Source organism: Corylus avellana, chromosome ca6, assembly GCF_901000735.1.
Source record: "Corylus avellana chromosome ca6, CavTom2PMs-1.0".
Classification (NCBI taxonomy): domain Eukaryota; kingdom Viridiplantae; phylum Streptophyta; class Magnoliopsida; order Fagales; family Betulaceae; genus Corylus; species Corylus avellana.
In genome coordinates this window covers 20,975,406-20,995,513 of record NC_081546.1, presented here as the reverse complement: position 1 = coordinate 20,995,513, position 20,108 = coordinate 20,975,406, and the positions used below count along the sequence as shown (strand labels likewise).

Here is a 20,108-nt window from a genome sequence, read left to right as displayed (position 1 = left end):
CCTACTCCGTCAAGTTTATATAGAATGAGTTATTCCACCCAATTCAACAACTATATATATATATATATATATATATATATATATATATATTACCAACGTACGCCACTGACACTAAATGTTTGTTTCCCTTTTTTCCTTTTTGTTTTTTTTTTTTCTTTAATAATTTTTTTAATGGGATAACTGGACCTAGGCCATCTTCCTTTGGGCTATTCCCTTTTCTTAGTGTTTGCAGTCCAATACATTTCGGCTCGAATAGCTGGGCCCCCTTTTAATTCCTTTGAGGATTGACATAAATTATATGCGAAATTGGGCCAAGATTGGTCTACTTGGAACTTTCTATATATCTAATTCAGGCCCACTAATTCACTTAAACTAATACACATAGAGCCTAAAATAAAATAATACCACAACTAAGTAATTTGGGCTTTGACTGCAAAGGATAGCTCAATCAATTGAGCACCATGTCTTATGAAGCGAAAATCATTAGTTCAAATCCCTTTCTTCCTCTCCCTCTCCTTTGGGCCATGATTGTGGATGTCGTTAACCAACATTATATATATATAAGTAACAATATTGTCATAAAAGTTATAATTAAGGAAAATTATACTTAGTCCCTCAAACTACTACCAAATTTACAATGTCCTTCGAACTTTAATAATTTGCAATGTACCCTATGGCTATGAATCTACTGAGCCCTTTCATTCGAGTATGTTTCTCTATTATGAGCGTCATAAATATGAGAATATAAAATAAATGAAGGAAAAATGATTAAAGTACTTGCAGAGGATGCATCATGCGGGCCAAGAGCAATTATTGGTGGTAGAGGAAGACAACAATTTGTCCTAAGTTGAAACAAAAGTTACATTTGGTACGCGGAATGGAAGAATGTAGGTGGTTGGGCTTGATGCTGATGTTAGAATGGAATGTTAGAATGGAAGGATGTAGTTACATTTGATTTTATGAAAATCTGTAATTAGGTGCTTGGGCTTATGGTGTATGGAAGGATGGTGAAGTATAAAAAACTTAGGTGATAATAACTTTCAATCGGACTTGTTAATGAACAATGGAATTGAATTGGTCAGAAAAAAAAAGATTAATGGAGAAAAGAATCAAGAGCTAGCACACACTTTGGCTTCATGTACATCGTGTAGTGAAGAGTTTTGGCCATATAGCAACTAAATTAAGTTTTAGTCTTTAGATCTCTTAGATTTGGGAAAACAATTGAAAACACAAAGCTTCTGAGAACTAGTTCATATGATTTAGGTGGAGCAGTAAAACTAGAGTTCAATCAATTTAGAGATAAACTTGATTAATGGGTTGGTTTGAAGGATTTTTGTTTTTGGAATTAATAATTTTTATTATTTTTCGCACTTTACTTGGCATAAAAAACATAGGTATCACTAGTAATACACGATCACGTCATAAGATATTATGATTTGGCTAAAATATGTGGCACAAGTGATACTTGTCTTAATTTTAAGTGCGGTGATGTGGATCTCCATAAAAAAAATTGGCAGAACCTGAATGAAAGTACCAAGCGAGTATTTTGATTAACGACATGTATAATACATATTTGAAACCAAGACGACTGTTTAATTATAACCCTAACGACGAATACCAAAACAAACAACATTTATTCCTTAAGTTTGTTTAATGACATATTGCGGGATATTTACTGGGATCCAATCAGAATCGCCATTTTTTTTTTTTTTTTTCTGAGCAATACAGGAGAGAGGGAGAAGGAACCACCATTTCAAACTTCAAAATTAAGAAACAAAAAATTCAGAGGGTGATGATTAAAATGCGTGTGAGGCTTCTTAGAATGCTTGTGATCCATCCATGTATTCAAACAACTTCTTTTTCACGCCATTTACTTTTCTGAATATACATCCACCCATTGGATCCCACACTTTAAATTATGCACTGACCCAATGGCTTGTTATATTTAATACGACTTGACATTGAGTACAAAAACTTACAAAACGACTTGACTTTGAGTACTGAGTAGGGACAGACCAACGCGTTTTCTCCTCCTTTGATGGTACATAGAATTGACTCTTTATATTTAATTTTTTCTTAAAAATTTAACAAAATTTATAAAAATATTAATTTAATTAGCTTTTATCTTTACTTTATATTTAATTATTGGTTTAAAACTAATAAAAAAAATAATAACATGTGTGTGTTAATAAAGTAAAGATAAAAGCTATTGTTTCTGTGAAATAGATATTTAATTATCTTTTATCTTTACTTTATAAAAATTGGGCATATATATATATATATATATATATATATATATATATATATATGTGTGTGTGTTCTTTGTGTTCAACTTTTATCCTTTCAACTCTATAGCTAAACTGGTTCCAAGGCAACTTTCTCTACTAGGTGGTAGTCTTGCATACACAGGGGATGACTTCTTCCATGGCTTCCCAAGGAGTCTCTTCCTCTTCTTCTTCTACTCGTCGATGGACGTACGATGTGTTCCTGAGTTTTAGAGGTGAAGATACTCGCCACAATTTTACTGCCCATCTATACCATGCTCTGCATATGAAGGGAATCAACACCTTCATAGATGATGATGAGGTTAAAAGGGGAGAGGAGATTTCTCCAGCACTTTTCAAAGCCATTGAGGAGTCAAAAATTTCAATCGTTGTATTCTCTCAAACCTATGTATCATCCACCTGGTGCTTGGACGAGCTAATGAAGATCTTTGAGTGTAAAGAAACAAATGGACAAATAGTTCTACCAGTATTTTACAAGGTGGATCCGTCGGATGTACGAAATCAAAAGAAGAGTTTTGAAAAAGCATTGGTTAAACATCAAGAGAGGTTCAAGGATGACATCAAAGTGCAGAGGTGGAAGGCAACCCTAACACAAGTCGTCAATTTGTCCGGGTGGCATTTAGAGAATTATGAGTAAGTTTTATTAGTATTGTGCATTTTTATAGACTAGACGTACATCCATACGTGTGTGTCTATATATATTAGGGAGATTGATACATTGCATAACTTGTTGGTGATCTCATAATATAGCTTGTTAAGAGATGCACCACTCAATCCAAAAGGTTTGGGCTCAACTATGCATATTAATCAGTCACACTTATGAAATTTTCTTAATGTGAGACTCAAACATTTGTACACTCACATATGTATACTCAATAATATATACATTTTACTATGCTTTCTCATATGAAAGGTTCTAACTCATAATTAAATGTTTCCAATCTTTTGTATTTGGTAGGAATGAAGCCAAATTTATTGACAACATCGTTCAGAATGTCTCAAGAATTGTAAACCACACATACTTACATGTTGCCAAGTATCCAGTTGGAATAGAGTCTCGTGTACAACAGATCAATTCACTTTTAAGTATTGAGATGAATGATAGACGCATAATAGGGATCTTAGGAGTCGGTGGAATTGGTAAGACAACTATTGCAAAAGCTATCTACAACTTGATTGCCTCCCGGTTTGAAGGTAGTTGTTTTCTTGCCAACATTAGAGAAACTTCTAAGCAATATTTGGGTCTGGTCCAACTACAAAATACTCTTCTTTCGAAAATCCTAGGACATACTGTGAAGGTTGACAATGTTGACGAAGGAATTATCATGATAAAGAAAAGACTTTATTCAAAAAGGATACTCCTTATTCTTGATGATGCGGATGATAAATTGGTCCAATTAGATAAATTGGCTGGAGAAGTTGATTGGTTTGGTTTAGGAAGTAGGATTATCATAACGACAAGAGACAATAAAGTATTGACTAATCATGGAGTAGATCTAATATATAAGGTGAAGGAATTGGACTCAAACGAAGCTCTTGAGCTCATTTGCTGGAATGCTTTCAAAGGAGAAAAACCCACTGATGATTTTCTAAAACTAATGAAACATGCAATACGTTATGCTGGGTGCCTTCCACTAGCTTTAGAAGTGTTAGGTTCAGATCTCCATGGTAAAGATATACATCAATGGAAAAGTGCACTGGATAAGTACAAAAAAATTCCTCACACAAATATTCAAGAAAGACTTCGAATAAGTTATGATGGATTGCATGAAAATGAGAAGAATATTTTTCTTGACATTGCATGTTTTTTCAAAGGATGGCAGGCAAATCATGTTATCAAAATACTAGATAGTTGTGATTTCTTCCCAGTCGATGGTATCAAAGTGCTTATAGAGAAGTCTCTCATAACCATTAATATGGGCAAAACTTTGGCAATGCACGACTTATTGCAAGACATGGGTAGAGAAATTGTTAGACAAGAATCACCTGAAGACCCTAGCAAACGCAGTAGATTATGGTTTCATAAAGACGTTCGTTATGTCCTTGAGGAAAATGTGGTAAGAAGTTTACATTAAGATACTCTTTTAATTTTATATTCGTTTCTTTTTCACAAGTACACATCCAAGAAAAATATTTTATTTCTTTTTTTCTTTGTAAAATATGATGAAGAATTATAGACAGGTACACATATATGTGTATATATAATATATAAACATATATTTATATACACGTGTATAAAAGAGAATAAAATAAGTAAAATGATTGTAATTAAGAATAAATAAACTCATCATACAAAGTTCTCCTTTATTCTATTTCGAAGGTAGGAATAGTTGTTTAGTATTTTGTTTTTCTAATAGGTAAGAGTAATTGGAATAATAAAAAAATAAAATAAAAAGAAGACAAATTTTACCTTTCGAACATGGAGATCGATCGCGCTCACTTTGGAACATTTTAGTAGTAAAAGTAAAATTACTTATTTTGAAAATCTGAAAATGAAAAGCAACATGAAAAGAGGATAGATGGAATCTAAGTTTGTTTCCTTTTTACAAGTATTATATATATATATATATATATATATATATATTACAAAAGTTATAATTCCAGCAAGTGTTAAAATATGGAGAACTTTGTGCTTTGATTTTCCTCGCATACTAATAATTCATTACCTTACTAGGGAACAAACAAAATTCAAGGCATATTGATAGATTTGCCTGAAGGAAACAAGATGCGCTTGAGTTTCAAGGCCTTCAAGAAGATGAAAAGGCTTAGGCTGCTTATGGTTAACCCTAATGCGCGCTTTTCAGGAAGACTTGATTTTCTCCCTAATGAATTAAGATTGCTTGATTGGCATGAATGTCCTTTAGAATCTTTGTCATCAATTTTTCATGTAGAGAACCTTACTGCTTTAAGAATGCCTCGGAGCCACCTCAAGGGATTGGAGGGAATTGAGGTACAATTATTGCTTTTAGTAAAATTATTTCATGACCACTAGTGCTTTCACTTTTTAAATTTTTTTTTTTTTTAATTTTTTATTAATAACATTGAGACCCTACCTTTTAATTCGATGAATTTTAGATTTGTGCTTCCAAATTTGTTAATCAAAACCATAGTTTTTTTTTTTTTTTTCGTAAAATAGATAACATAAATGGTATTAAAATACATTTACGCCTCTAACACAGTTTTAAAAATAAAAAATAAAAAAAAAGTGGTTGGTTGTGGCCGGGTGACAGCACCCTATATATCCAGCCAGGGCTGGGCTTTGTGCCAGGACCCAACCATCGCCACATGCCACAACTAGGGCTGGATGCCAAAGCCTCAGCCAGGTCGCATGCCATGGCCAAGACTAGGTGCTTTCTCCCAACCACGGCCAACCGCACTTTTTTCTTTCTTTTTTTTTTTTTGTATTTTTTTTTTTTTCGTATGAAAGGAATAAGTGTATTTTCATATAATTTTTGTTATCTATTTGATGAAAACACTTGCAAAGTTATTGATTTACAAATATTTGAAAGTAAAAAATTTATCAAACTTGAAATAGGGGTTTCAATGTTAAAAAGTGTGAAAGCATGACGGTGTCTTGACATAATTTCCTTTGATTTTAAAATTTCTTCATTTAAATTCTGTTGTAAATTTCCTTCAAATTAATTTATTTCCTTTTTTTTTTTTTTTTTTTTACAGAATTTTCAAAGCATGACAATTATGGATTTCTCTTATTGTGAATTCCTAAAAATATTCCCGGATGTTTCAAGGATTCCAAATTTAGTGGATTTGAGGCTTGATGGTTGTACAAATTTAGTTGAAATTCATCATTCTGTTGGATTTCTTGATAAGCTAGTTTCTTTGAGTCTTGGTGAATGCTATAACCTTAGCAATATTCCGAGAAGCCTCAAGTTAAAATCTTTAAAATATCTTTTCGTTGAAGGTTGCTCAAGGCTTAACTACTTTCCGGCACTAAAAGAGTTGTCTCTACCCAATTGTGTCCTATTAGAATCAAATTTATTTAGGCTATTTAATTGCTCCTCCACATTGAGATACTTAAATCTATCAGGGAATGCTATTGTTACCATCCCTGCATGCATCGAAAGATTTGTTTGCTTGTGGAGACTTAATGTGGATAATTGCAAGCAACTTCGAAAAATTCTAAGACTTCCACCAAATATAAAATACTTGTGTGCAGAGGGGTGCATGTCGTTGGAAACATTTTTCGGAGAAGCACAAACATCTGAATTATTTAATACATGGTGGTTACCAGAGTTTGTATGGTATGAAACAACTTGTTCGGCACGAGGCCCAGTGGGCAGTGGTGCTTCTTCTGCAACCTATCAGAATGTGCAAACTGTGGCAATAGCTCAGCCATTGAGGGTAACTTCTTTCCTTGATGGATTGATATATGCTCTCTCTCTCTCTCTCGTATACAAGTCTGTGTGGCTTGATTTGTAGATTGTATCACTGAAAATTTGTCATATTCGTGTAACAGGGACCTCTTCGGTATCGTTACTTTAACTGTTTAGCTTCGGGAAATAAGATTCCAGATTGGTTCAACTATTATAAAAAGGCTTCAAATAGTAATTCATGTGAAATAGATATTGATGAGGCTGCAGATATGTTTGGGGAGTTCACAATAATTGCTTACTCTGCTGTTGTTGGAGTAGAGGATGTAGAAGAAGATGATGATGTTTCACATGAAATTAGTGTTTACATCATCACTCGTGGTGTAGAAAGCTATCGTCATTCTGCACCGATGTTTAGATCGGCTGTATGGCTGCATTTCCGTGTTCCAAAATATTCTTTTAAGCTTGGAAGTGTTGATCATGTGCGAGTTAAATTTGAAGTTGCAGAGCGAGTGCGCTTGAAAAGTTGCGGATTCCATCTGGTACGTATGTGTAGCGAGAATGCGATTGATTTAATAGATGGAATTCAACGGAAAAGGAGACCCCGTGATGATGGTGATGGAAACTTGGAATGAAAGAGGCATTCTGCCACCTTGGGCATTAGATTTTCAAATGCAGAGGATAAGCCACCTGGTGATCAATCGTAAGTACATCAAAAGACCCCTTCGTTTTCTCCATCGCTGTTTTCTCTGTTTTCCTCAGCTTCGCTTTCTCCAATTGTGCACAAATTTGATGGTTCTTTTTACATGATTTTGAATTTATTAGAGATGAGTGGATATTTCTCCTGTTGGAAATAATTTTGGATGGTGCACAAATTCTCATTGATATAAAATAATTACAATATGAATATTGACAATAAAATAAATAAAATACAAGAGATGAAAATAGAGTATGGAAAGATCTCACAATGCTATAGAATCACGCAAGAGCGTTGTCCTTAAAGGTTGATTCGTGCCTCCCGGAGTGTATAACTCGGTGCGATCGGATCCTTTGACACGCAACCTCCCAGGATTAGACTATAGCGTCTACCTTCGTTAAGGACGCACTTCCAAATAACGAAGAGTAATAGAACAACCCAATTATCAAAGTAGATGAGGGATTTCGGAATATTATTTTGTAGAAAAAACTAATAATATAACATATAGCTTTCTAGCTTAGAAAACCAAAGGGTTTAACCAGAGAAAGTAATATATAATATATCAAAAAAAAAAAATCTTTAGAGAACTCAATATATATATATATATATATATGCATAAGTACAGTTGTGCCTTATATAAACAAAACATAAAACCAATGTTATGACCAACGGTCATAATAAACATAAATGCCATAAAAGCTAGGTCAACACCATTTTTCCAAGCAACGGTCAAACAATAGAAAACTAAATTAAAGTGATTTTATTTTCCATAAAACTATTTTAATACCCAACGGTAATAAATATTAATAATAAATCATAACTGAATAATAAAGATTGTTTGTAAACAATATTAATGTCCAAACCGTTATAAACCAAAATGATTAAAGCTATTTTTATTTCTCATAAAAACTCATGAAGATAATAATATCAAATAATAAAATGGTTTCAAAGGACCGAAAAATGAATGTTTGTAACACATGTTACAACATCTCCAACCCCTAATTTTATTTTCATAGTGTTCAGCAGTATATGAAGAACATATATATTTGAAATAATCTTCCCCTACTTCAAAATATATATATATATATATTCTTTCCATTTCTGTGCTACCTATGTGTTCTTTCCTGGCTTTGAACGCTTGGATCTTTCATTCTTTCCTTATTTATTGGTGGCTAACAGAGATGTACAGTGAAATTCTTCACTTATGACAGAGATGTACAGAGAAATTCTTTATGGGGTTTGCTAACAGAGATATACAGTGGTAGTACAGACTGTTGGTAGTTGAAGATTTTTCTTTTTTCTTTGTTGATTAATGGTTACTGATTACTCACTGTTGATGGTGGAGAGGAAGAGAAGAGATGTAGAATATCACACGGATGTTAGATGACAATTTTGACATGGCTTTGTGTCATGAATTAAGGAGAAGAGAGAATATCTTGTTAATTACCGGTTATGTAATAAGACCAGCTCTAGCATTTGCTTCTTGATTTGTTTACTTAATTATGGATTAAATCTTCCTGGTTTGGAAACAGATGATGCTATTTTTTGGATTTTTGATGCAATTGACAAATGTGCGTGACATATTCAGCAGATTTGATTGGGACCAAGTTTGTGCAGGGCAGTCAAATATATGGGACAGAGCCGCTAGCTTTGGTTATAATAATGTAAGTGTTTCAATTGGGCATACCAGTTTGGACTTCAATTCTGTAATCAAAGAGTGATTTTATTTATTTATTTATTTATATTTGTTACAAAGTGAATTTGGATTCAACCAAAAGGGAGGGAGAGATCCAAAGCCGGTCTTGAATTTCATATTGCTTTATTTGCTTCTTTTGTCGTTCTTTACATTTTTCTTTGTTGAAATGAAGGAACGACTACAGAGGCAGAGAGAGGTGTTCTAACATAAGAGCTTGATCGAAGTTCACGGTAACATTCTGCTAAGATTCGAGCTCAAAATAAGCCACTGTTGAAGAATAATAAGTATTGTTGAGAAATCCTTTCTGATTTTGCTAACAGAGATGTACAGTGGCTAAACTTCATCAATGTCCACTGTTTCTTGTAGGTGAAGCCAACTCGTTCTCTTCTATTGATGATGCATCGACTTTTCTCAACTCAAGAGCAAAGAGCTAAACTGGTTCTGCAACCCAATTATTATCTCTAGTTGGTAGTAGCAGAGAGGATGACTTCTTCCCTGGCCGTCCGACGATCCACGTCGTCTACTTTATCCACCCATCAATGAACTCACGATGTATTCTTGAGCTTTAGAGGCGAAGATACTCGCAGAAATTTGATTAATCTATAGCGGGATAAGCCATTTTTCAAGAACTTTAGATACTAACATTGTTAATTTGTGTTCAAGAACATGTTAAACGATAGTGGGATAAGCCATTTTTCTTCAGAGACCGTAAGTGTGTTCTTGTGAAGTAATATTATTTAAATTTGTCAATTCTCTTTGTTAATTCACAAAGTATAAATCAATTTTATAAGGTTAATTGTGGTATTTTTCCCGTCTTAAGTGAAGTATTGTCATCTCTCCTACCGCAAAAAAGCTAATATTGTCTTTCCAACAAAAAAGAGAAGCTAAAACTCGAAAAATAATCTACCGTTTTTTTATGGAAATTAAATGAGTTTTTTCGTTCAAACCGAAAACGTTTTTTGTTTACTATTATTTTTCTTCGCATTAAACACGGACAACTTCGAAAATATTTTCCATAAACTCATCCTTGATGCAGAGATAGGCAAGCTTAGATATATATCATTTCTTCTAAAATTTTTATTTAATTGTCTTTCTCTGTTTCTTTGTGCGTGTGTTCCTTTTCCCCTCGATTGAACTATAAAATTTGTAATATTTGCCATTTTATGACAAGATTTTAGAAATGGCAAAGTTGATAGTGCTTTTATTAACCCTGAATGTATGTATACATGTCTATATATGGATGTATACATATACACATACACTAGCTACCTATGATTTCTGTACTAATGCATATGCTCTTCAATCCAATTCCTAGCAATCCCTTGATTTATATACATGGTTCAAATTCGAACTCCAAATCCAGGATTGCATATATATATATATATATATATATATTCCTCTTGTTTTATATTTTCTTTAATAAATATTTTTTTGAATGGGATAAGTGGACCTCTCTTTGGACCTAACCCATCTTCCGTTGGGCTAACCCTTGTTCTTAGGGTTTGAAGTCCAACGCTTGTTGGCCTGATTAACTGGGCCCCATTTTTAATTCCTGTGAGGTTTGACATAAATTAATTACATGTAAAATTGGGCCAAGATTGGTCTACTTGGAACTTTCTATCTTACTAAATCGATCCATTCTAATTAAGGCCCACCAATTCACTTGAAATAATACACTTGAGCCTAAGTTAAATAAGTAACTTGGGCTTTGACTTAAAGAGACAATTTAGTCAGCTAGAAACTATGTTTTATGAAATGGAACTCATTGGTTCGAATTTCCTTTCTCCTCACCCTCTCCTTTGGACCTTGATTGTAGATGTTATTAACTAGCATTAGTTAACCACGCTTTATGAAGTGAAGATCACTAGTTCGAATTCTCCTTCCACCCTCTTGTATAGACATGTTAAAAAAAAAAAAAGTAACAATATTGTCATAAAAGTTATCCCTCAAACTTCTACCAAATTTACAATGTCCTTCAAACTTTAATAATTTGCAATGTAACCCTATGAATCTACTGATTTTTTATTTTATTTTATTTTTAAATAAAAAAAATAAAAAAATAAAAGACAAAAGTTGAATTTATGTTGAGCAAATAAGTTAAGCCTTTAGCATTTCCCAAAAGAAAATAGAGACAGAGTAGCAGGTGTAAGAGATGTGAAGTCTGTTGGATGTGAAAGATAAGATAGTCTGTTGGATGTGAAGTCTTGTTGAGAATGCTCTAAATGTTTATGAGACAATGTTAGTATGCATGAGATATGATATGATAAGTACAATTTGATGTTTACATTTTCATGTATAACTGTTTTTCGACCTTCATATTATAGAATTTGGGGTGATATATATAGCAAAAGAAAAACATTTGGGCTTTTTATAGGTATGTATTAACTAAAACTCTTGCTCAGGAAAAAAAAAAAAAAGGCTCTAAAACTCTTGGCTTAGTTTACAAAAAGTTATGACATTTTAGAAAGTAAACAATTTTGTGAAAATAAAGAACTCAATTTTTTGTTTAATCATATAATTAATTATAAAATGTAATATCTGGCGTAAAAAGAGTAGAATCTCAAGCAACACTCTTCCATTATTGGCATGTCCCTGAGTCCCTCCATGCCAATGATACAAGTAACCAACACTGTTGGCTGTCTGGCATGGCATGATTTATTATTATTATTATTATTATTATTATTATTTTCTTTCAGTTTTTAAGACTGAGGAGACCTGACTCTGAAATGCTCAGGTCATTTTCATCTCTTATCCTTTCAAGACATTTTTTATATATTTTTTAAAATGTTACAATGTTTTCCAATCAATTTCACGTGGTATTCAAATATTTTAAGAGCTTTAAGCCGTATTAAAAAAATAATAATAATAAATTCCTATACATCATTTCCCTTTAATGCTTTTAATGAAAACGTTAAATATCATGTCAATACCAATAAATTAAGACATGTATTATTCATAAAGCTTGATTATTATTTTCATGGTTTCTGACAAAAAAATTAGATAAAAGTTGAAGGACAGAAATTTTCTTGAAACTAATTTAGAGAAAATTTCCTTCTATCTAATTCTATAGGTGACAAGTGTTATCTCATATTTTTTTTGGGAAAATTACTGTTTACCCCCCCAAAGTTGACAGCGTTTTTCAATTCGAACATCAAAGTTTCAATTTTTGCAATCCACCTCCACAAAGTTTTAATTTTTTTTTCAATTCGACCAATATTATCCCAAAATTCCCATATTGCCCCTAATTTTTTTTATTTTTTTTATAAAAAAAACAAATTGGGGTGCAAAAATGGCCAGATGGGCAAAGGGGTGGCTACGGCCACCCTGAATTTTTTTTTTTTAAATTTTTTTTTATAAAAAAATAAAAATTAGGGACAATATGGGAAGTTTTGGATACAACTGGTCAAATTGCAAAATTTGGAACTTTGGGGGGGGTGGATTGCAAAAATTGAAACTTTGGTGTTTGAATTGAAAAACGCTGTCAACTTTGGGGGGGGGGATTACAAAAATTGAAGCTTTGATGTTCGAATTGAAAAACGCTGTTAACTTTGGGGGGGTAAATTGTAATTTTTTATATTTTTTTAATATTTTTAAGAGTCATATTTGTCATTGTACTAATCTGAGAACCTAAACATTAATTTCTGAGAAATTCAAAGATGTTGAATGACATTTGTCACTTATTGAAATAGGTTGGAGAATTTTTTTTTTAAAACCAGTTTGGAGGAAAAATGTATCCAAAGTTGAATGTAGAAATCTATTTGTTACTTTTTCATACTACAAAGAAATCTTAGAACATTTTTATACTACAAAAAGCTTATTGCAAATAGTGCAACCAAAAGAATTAATTTTGAAATTTTTTTCTTTATTTATTTTTATTTAATAAATATTAAGAGTAAACAAAACCAAAGAGGATATGTATCAAACCCTATCAGCTGCCTACTTCATCTACTATTTAGGTATACTATTAGGAATTTCTACCATTCTACTTCATCAAACCTAATTAATGCACAATTTCTACCATTCTCCAAAGACTAATTGGGTAAAGGAGAAGTACTGCAGGCTGATAGGGATCTTCATTGTTGCTTTATATTTGTGGGATCTTCATATACTAGTTGTGGCAAAAGACAATAAGTACTGCCATTTCACAATAAAAGGAAGAACCCTAAATGGAATTCAAGAAGACCGAAATAAACCACTTTAAGGAATTGTTTCTTATCTTTCTTTGTGAATCTTTCATTTCTGAGCCACCTCTGCTAGTGATCAGTATGAGATTGCATATGATTTTTATTATCTCCCTAATCCAAACTCTAAACAAGAGGAAATTAACAACTAAAGAAGTTTAAAACTAAAGGTATATTATATTTTAAATGCATTTTTTTTTTGGGTCTTTTTTCCTTTTCTTTTGTTCATTTAAGATCATATAATTTAAAATTTTTGGTTAATAAGTTTATTGAAAGATTCTTTTTTTATTCTTTAGGAAGCAAAGAAGGATGTGAGAGAACTAAATTCAGAAAATTGGCACGAAAATTCACTATGCACTCAAAGATGGGGTTTGTAATATAGTTAACGTTAATTAAAGGTATTAGCACAAGCACTCATAAATGAGAGAGTGTTGCTTGAGATTCTACTGTCTAGATTATAGACATGACATTTCTTAATTAGTTAAATAATTAAGTAAAAAAACTCACTTAGAAATTAAGTAAGGCTCTTGGGTGGTTCAATCACTCCCATTTTGCATGTTGTGGGTAGCTTGCAGCCACTCCATGGTAGGTTTGGGGGTGGTCACAGCCCCACCGCTGGCCACCCCTTCAATTATTTTATTTTATTTTATTTTTTTATTTGGATTTTATTTTTTAATTAAATTAATATTTTAAAGTGAGGTGGAAAAAAAGCTGACGTGAAAAAATGGTGAGTTTTGAGATTGAATGACCGATGTTAGACATTTTAAAAAAATATAACGGAATGGCTTATGACATCTTCTCGATTGACACATGGACTAAAAATTCAAAAAAAAAAAAAGTTCAAGGTTTTTTTTATTTTCATGCGTTGACTCAAGAATTTATTAGAAACTTTATATTCTTTTTTTATTATTTTATTATTTTAAATCTTAAATAATATTTTATTATTTTTTATTGGAAGGACACGTGTCTCATTGTGGCCGTTGAATTTCTTTAAAGAAATCCTAATTATGAACTGGATACTCTCGAGTTCATTTTGGACTGGAGAGGATTCTGATCCAAAAAAATGACTCTAATACTATGTTAAAATAATGATGAGGCTATGATGATGTGTTGAAAAAATTAAGGGAAAAATATAAAAAAACCTCTCAAACAACTAGTCGTTTGAAATATAATTTCTCAATGTTCAGAAGGTATTAAAGTAGCCCCCAAACTACCAAAATGTATAAAAAACGCCACTTATTTTTTTATATTCCTATAATACCCCTATTCTTTTAACAAATAAAATAATAAAATAATTGTAAAAAAAACCAAACAATTTTTTAAAAATACAAAAAACTAAAGGTACGGTTCTTGAAATATTTAAAAAAAACAATTTAGTTCCTAGAGTCAAATTTTGTTAAAAAATTGTTTTTATTTGCCCATTGATTTTACTTTAATACGACATGAACCAATTTGTAATTTAGGTCAAATACAGTGACTAATTATTTATTTATTCTAAATTTTTTTTTTCAGTATTTATTCACCATTGATTTTTTTTTTTTTTTTGTATTTTAAAAAAATTGTTGAGTTTTTTTACAATTATTTTATTATTTTATTTATTAAAAGAATAAAAATATATAAAAAAAAATAAGTGACATTTTGATACATTTTGGTATCTCCCTTCGTGCCAATAATACTCTTCCAGTAAAAAGAGTAAAATCTTAAGCAACACTCTTCCATTTTTAGCATGTCCCTCCATGCCAATAATACTAGTAATCAACACTGTTGGCAGTCTGGCATGATATGATGTTTTTTTGAGAAACCCTCCTATGCGGTCATGCTGCAAAAGGAGGGTTTTGCAGCACCCAATAAAAGAAGGACACCTCACATAAAGGAAAAAAATGAAAAAAAAGAAACCTACACCCGAATGCACCTGATTTTCAACTAAAGAAGAAAGAGAAGAGAAAGAAGAGAAAGAAGAATACCGCCAGCCTGGATCTAGCCAGCTACTGAGACCCACGGCTGGGTCTTGTCGGGCATGGATCTGCTGAAATGCTGGCTGCTCCGATGGGTCTGATTTTTTGGTTTTTTTTTTTTTTTGATGATGGTCTTGCTTTGGTTTGGGTTTGGTTTTTTGGTTTTGTCTTTGGTTTTTCACAAGGCTCCAGCGTCGTTAGTGATAGCATGACTCCAGTTTTAGGGTGATAAAATCTCAAAAAAGGTTAACCTTCCCCTCTAAGTTTTAGTTTTGAATCCAAAATTGAATTTTGAGGCATTAAAAACGAGTTTTGAGGCATTAAAATCGATTTTTGAGGCATTATAATTGATTTTTTAAGCTGGGTTTGGCAGAACAATCATCGGAGGGGGTGACCCAAAGTCCCCGGAGAGGTGACCCATGGCTGCGTCATGGCCAGACCAAGCCATGGGTCACGGCAGACCCAGTTGTGGGTCATGCTTGACCCAGTAGCTGGGTCTGCCGTGGCCGATTGGTTCGTTGTCACCGGTGGTTTCGCTGTCGCAGGTGCAAGGGGTTTGGTTCTTTTTTTGTTATTATCTGGTATTTTGATTTCATTTTTATCAAAATAAACTTGGTGATGTGTCACCTTGTGGTTGGATGCTTTAAAAGACTCCTTTTGTAGCATGACCGCATAGAAGGAGCTTCCATGTTATTTATTTATTTTAATTTATTTATTTTTTTTTTTCAGTTTTTAAGAACAACAAGACCTGACTCTGAATGCTTAGGTCATTTTGGGTGCGTTTGCCAAAGAACTTAAAAAAAAAAAAAAAAAAAAAATTTGTTATTTCTCTCAAAATTAACCACAACATTTTTACTTTTTATTTTATATCAATCACTTTTTTATTATTACAAAACAACCTTTTTTTTTAATTTTTTTTTAAAACTTTTTCATATAAAACATTCTTACTTTTTTTTTTTTTTTTCTCACATCAATTAAATCTGGTACTATTCTAGTTCACTCAATTTTTCAAGTCCTTTGCAAACATACCCAAAATCATCTCTTATCCTTTCAAGTCATTTTTTTAAATGTAAAATTAATTAGTATGGTTACAATGATTTGCAATCAATTTAACATGGTATAAAAATATTTTAAGAGCTTTATGTAGTATACAAAAATATTAATAAGTCCCTCTACTCCATTTCTCTTTAATGCTTTAACAAATACGTTAAATGCCACATTAACACCAATAAAATTATGAGATATGTTATTCATAAAACTTGCTTATTGTTTTCATGGTGTCAAAAATTAGATAAAAAGTTGAAAGACAGAAATTTCATTCAAACCAGTTTGGAGAAAATTTCATTCAACCTATTTCAATAGGTGACAAGTGTCATTTCTTACATATTTTTTTAATATTTTTAAGAGTCATTTATTGTCATTCTACTTAGGGTCCGTTTGGGAGTGCATTTTTTTAAAAATAATCTACGTTTTTAAACCAAGTCGTAATTTTGGAGTGTTTGGGATTGCGATTTTAAAAATGCAAATTTTAAAATCGTGAAAAAATCTGCGATTTCTATAAACTGGTTAGGGAGTGCCTATTTGAAAAAGTACGAATTTAAACCAAAATCACAATTTCGCTTAAAACAATATTTGACACAATATTTATTTATTTGGTCATGAAACCGCAATTATATGCTAATATTATCAAAATACTCAATTGATAAAAAAAATTACTTCTTAACATGTTTTACCAAACGCCTATGCGATTTTAAAAAGTAGGGATTTCAAAAACACAATTTTTAAAATCGCACTTATTAAAATCGCACTTATTAAAATCGCACTCCTAAACGAGCCCTTACTTAGGAACATAAAAATTAATTTTTGAGAAACCCAAAAATGTTGAATGACACTCATCACTTATTCGGTTAGAGAATTTTTTTATTTTTTTTTTGTTAATTTATATATGATTTTTAAATTAAAATAATATTTTAAAGTGGGGTGGAAAAAAAAAAAAAAAAAAGAGGCTGACGAGACAAAACGGTGAGTTTTGAGATTGAATGACAGACATTAGACATTTTGAAGAAAATTTAACGGAAGGGCTTACGACATCTTTTCGATTGACTTATGGACTAAAAATATATAAAAAAAAAAAAAATTTCAAGGTCTTTTTTGTTTTCACGCGTTGACTCAGGAATTTCTAGGAACTTTCCATTCTTTTTTTATTATTTTGTTATTTATTCTTTTTTTTAATCTTATATATATATATATATATATATATATATATATATATATATATTTTATTGGGAGGACATGTGTCTCATTGTAGCCTTTAGATTTCTTTAAAGAAATTCTAGCCATAAATTGGATGCTCTCAAATTGATTTTGGACATGAGAGGTTTCTTGTCCAAAACAAATACTCTAATACTATATTAAAATAATGATGAGGCTAAGATGATGTGCTGAAAAAACTAGATTACACAAATAATAGAAGCAATATAGAGAAAATAACACAAGTAATTTATGGGTGTTGAGTGTTTTTTTGTTTTTTTTTTTAAGGGAGATGGTTGGGTGGTAGCTAGACACATACTTCCACTACTCATGGGTCCTGATACACACAACGCCGGCGTGCTTAGCACGCCAAGCAATTTTTTTTTTTAATTAAAATATTAATTTTTTTTTTTACCTAGCATGCTTAGCACGCTCTTATTCTGTTTTACTTCACCCACTACTCAATATTCTGACATGTTGGATGCAGAACCTATTTATTATTTTTGTATATTACGAAAGCTTCCTTTATTTATTTTTATTTAATAAATAAGTAAATTTTACTACCAAAACTCAAGAATACGAGACACACCATTTAGTCAAAACAACCAGCTGAAACAGATCTGCATAAACCAGAATACATAACACACACTAAAACTAAACTAAAGAGGAAGAACTCAACAATAAAAGGAAGAACTCTGAAAAGCAGGCCGAAATAAACCACGTACTTTCAGGAATGATTTTTTATCATTCTTTGTGACTCTTCCATATCTGAGCCACCTCCGCCAGTGATTTTGTTGACGACCCATCTTGGCTCAAAGCCCTTTCAGCCGCATTCTTTAGTTCTTTCATTTTGCTCTTTAGCAATTTTCCTTCTTCTCCCTCGATTATCCCTCTTGCGTAGTGTAGGGAAATTGATATAAATTAGCAGCCAATTTTCCACTAGCCCTTTATTCAAAAGACTAGTTTGGAAAGAAAACACACAAGAACACACATCAATCACACACGAACACAAAGAGTTTACGTGGTTCGGCAATATACCTACGTCCACAGGGCGTGATCCGGTCTCTTTCTTTACTATTGAAAAATATTGAGTACAATGGTACAAGCCTAAACCGCTCCAGTTTAATATCTCAAACCCAAGCCATTAACCACTTGTACACCCCACTCAACTGTCCCTCTTAAATACCCAGTAAAAAAAAAACTCTCTACACTTTGTAAATGCCACAAAGTGCTCTTACCAATTTGGATTTTTTAGATTTTTCCGGATGATCTCAACAAGGACTGCAAGTCCTTTTATAGAGCATAAAGTTGGTTGCTTCTTCACAAAGTAAACAAGCCTTGGCCAAGAAGTAAACTAGCCTTGACCAATAAGTAAACAATCCTTGGCCAAGAAGTAAACAAGCCTTGACCAATAAGTAAACAATCCTTGGCCAATAAGTAAACACTTGTCAACAATTTGAGCCATTATCGACACGTAGTTTGCAATATCTTTGTGTCCCACCAGGCCATTGTCATTGACTTTGACCCTCAAAGCAACCTTCAAATCATCAGCTAGCAGTACAGAGTTCATCCTTTGATCTGCGTATAGTGGCAAAGCAATCAACGGCACGCTGTGCACAATGCTCTCCAGGGTTGAATTCCACCCACAGTGGGTCACGAAGCCGCCAGTGGAGGCATGCTTTAGGATTTGCACCTGAGGAGCCCAAGAGGGCACCACTAGACCCACTTCTTTTGTCCTCTCCAAGAACCTGTCAGGAGGAAAAGGAAAAGGATCCTTAATGCTTTGTACACTGAAGTAATTTGCATTGGCAGCTTTCTCATGTGGGCTCCTCACAACCCAAAGAAATCTTTGTCCACTCATTTCAAGTCCTAAGGCCAATTCATTTGGCTGCTCATGTGAAAGCGTCCCACCGCTACCAAATGAAACGAATAACACTGAACCATTTGGCTGCTTATCCAACCACCTCAAACACTCGGAACCTTCAACCGCATGCATGTCTGAACCGGACTAAACAAGCGGTCCAACTGGGTAAACAGGTGGCCAACTGCCCTCTTTTCCTTCCATCAAAGCTTTAAAACAACCTGGTTCCAAATCCAGAAAGCTATTAACCATAATGCCAGCAGCAAGAGGGTATTGTTTGGCCATTTGTAGAATCGCTTTATATACCTCATTCTTTCTATCTTGAAATCCGTCCGCCAGATCGGACCCATGGATCGGCACACAACCGGGTAATTTTATCGGTTCAGGCAAGTCTCTGAACTCACAAGTGTTTGGAAATTAATCCTACTTTCCAAGACCCGTGAGATGCGAAAAATAAGAAGAATACGGAATAACAAAGATTAGGCAATCAAATCACACATGACACAAAGATTTAAGTGGTTCCGCTTAACAAGCTTACATCCACTGGCGGAGACGACCCGGAGAAAATTCACTATCAAAAGATGAGTGCGAGAGAGTAACAGGGCGAGAAAATCACTCAAACCCAAAGCCCCAAATACACCCAATTCTCACTTTGCCCAAAGGAGAATAATAACAAAAGGGGAAAAAAAACACTCACTTTTTCTTGGTGCTCTTACCTTTTCTTTCTCTCAATTGTTTTTGGCACACACACAAATTCACCTTGTGCTTTGTTCCTTATATAGAAGCTTAACTCCCCTTTTACATGTTAGTCTAGGACTTCTACTATAAGTCAAACAAGGAGTCCAATTACACATA

At 32.8% G+C, this 20,108-nt stretch overlaps 2 protein-coding genes and 1 pseudogene across 4 annotated transcripts; 2 read left to right on the top strand and 1 right to left on the bottom strand.

Moving 5' to 3' along the window:
* The first annotated feature begins 2,366 nt into the window (after positions 1–2,366).
* Positions 2,367–6,426, top strand: LOC132185350 (TMV resistance protein N-like). Its single transcript, XM_059599134.1, has 5 exons — positions 2,367–2,918; positions 3,244–4,342; positions 4,960–5,235; positions 5,961–6,230; positions 6,331–6,426. Exons 1-5 carry the CDS (start codon positions 2,413–2,415, stop codon positions 6,424–6,426), a joined length of 2,247 nt encoding a protein of 748 aa, XP_059455117.1. The 5' UTR covers positions 2,367–2,412.
* Positions 6,325–9,221, top strand: LOC132184797 (uncharacterized). Of its 3 annotated transcripts, none has more exons than XM_059598560.1 (4): positions 6,325–6,644; positions 6,760–7,316; positions 8,928–8,974; positions 9,179–9,221. In XM_059598560.1, the coding sequence occupies exons 1-2, from the start codon at positions 6,468–6,470 to the stop codon at positions 7,246–7,248; spliced, it is 666 nt and encodes a 221-aa protein (XP_059454543.1). In that variant the 5' UTR covers positions 6,325–6,467; the 3' UTR covers positions 7,249–7,316; positions 8,928–8,974; positions 9,179–9,221. The 3 variants fall into 3 exon arrangements, with proteins under 3 accessions (XP_059454543.1, XP_059454541.1, XP_059454542.1); XM_059598558.1 differs by having other exon boundaries at positions 8,902–8,974; positions 9,179–9,196; XM_059598559.1 differs by having other exon boundaries at positions 8,899–8,974; positions 9,179–9,192.
* An 8,826-nt stretch (positions 9,222–18,047) lies between these two features.
* Positions 18,048–20,108, bottom strand: part of LOC132185349 (hydroquinone glucosyltransferase-like) — an 8,902-nt pseudogene continuing 6,841 nt past the window's right edge.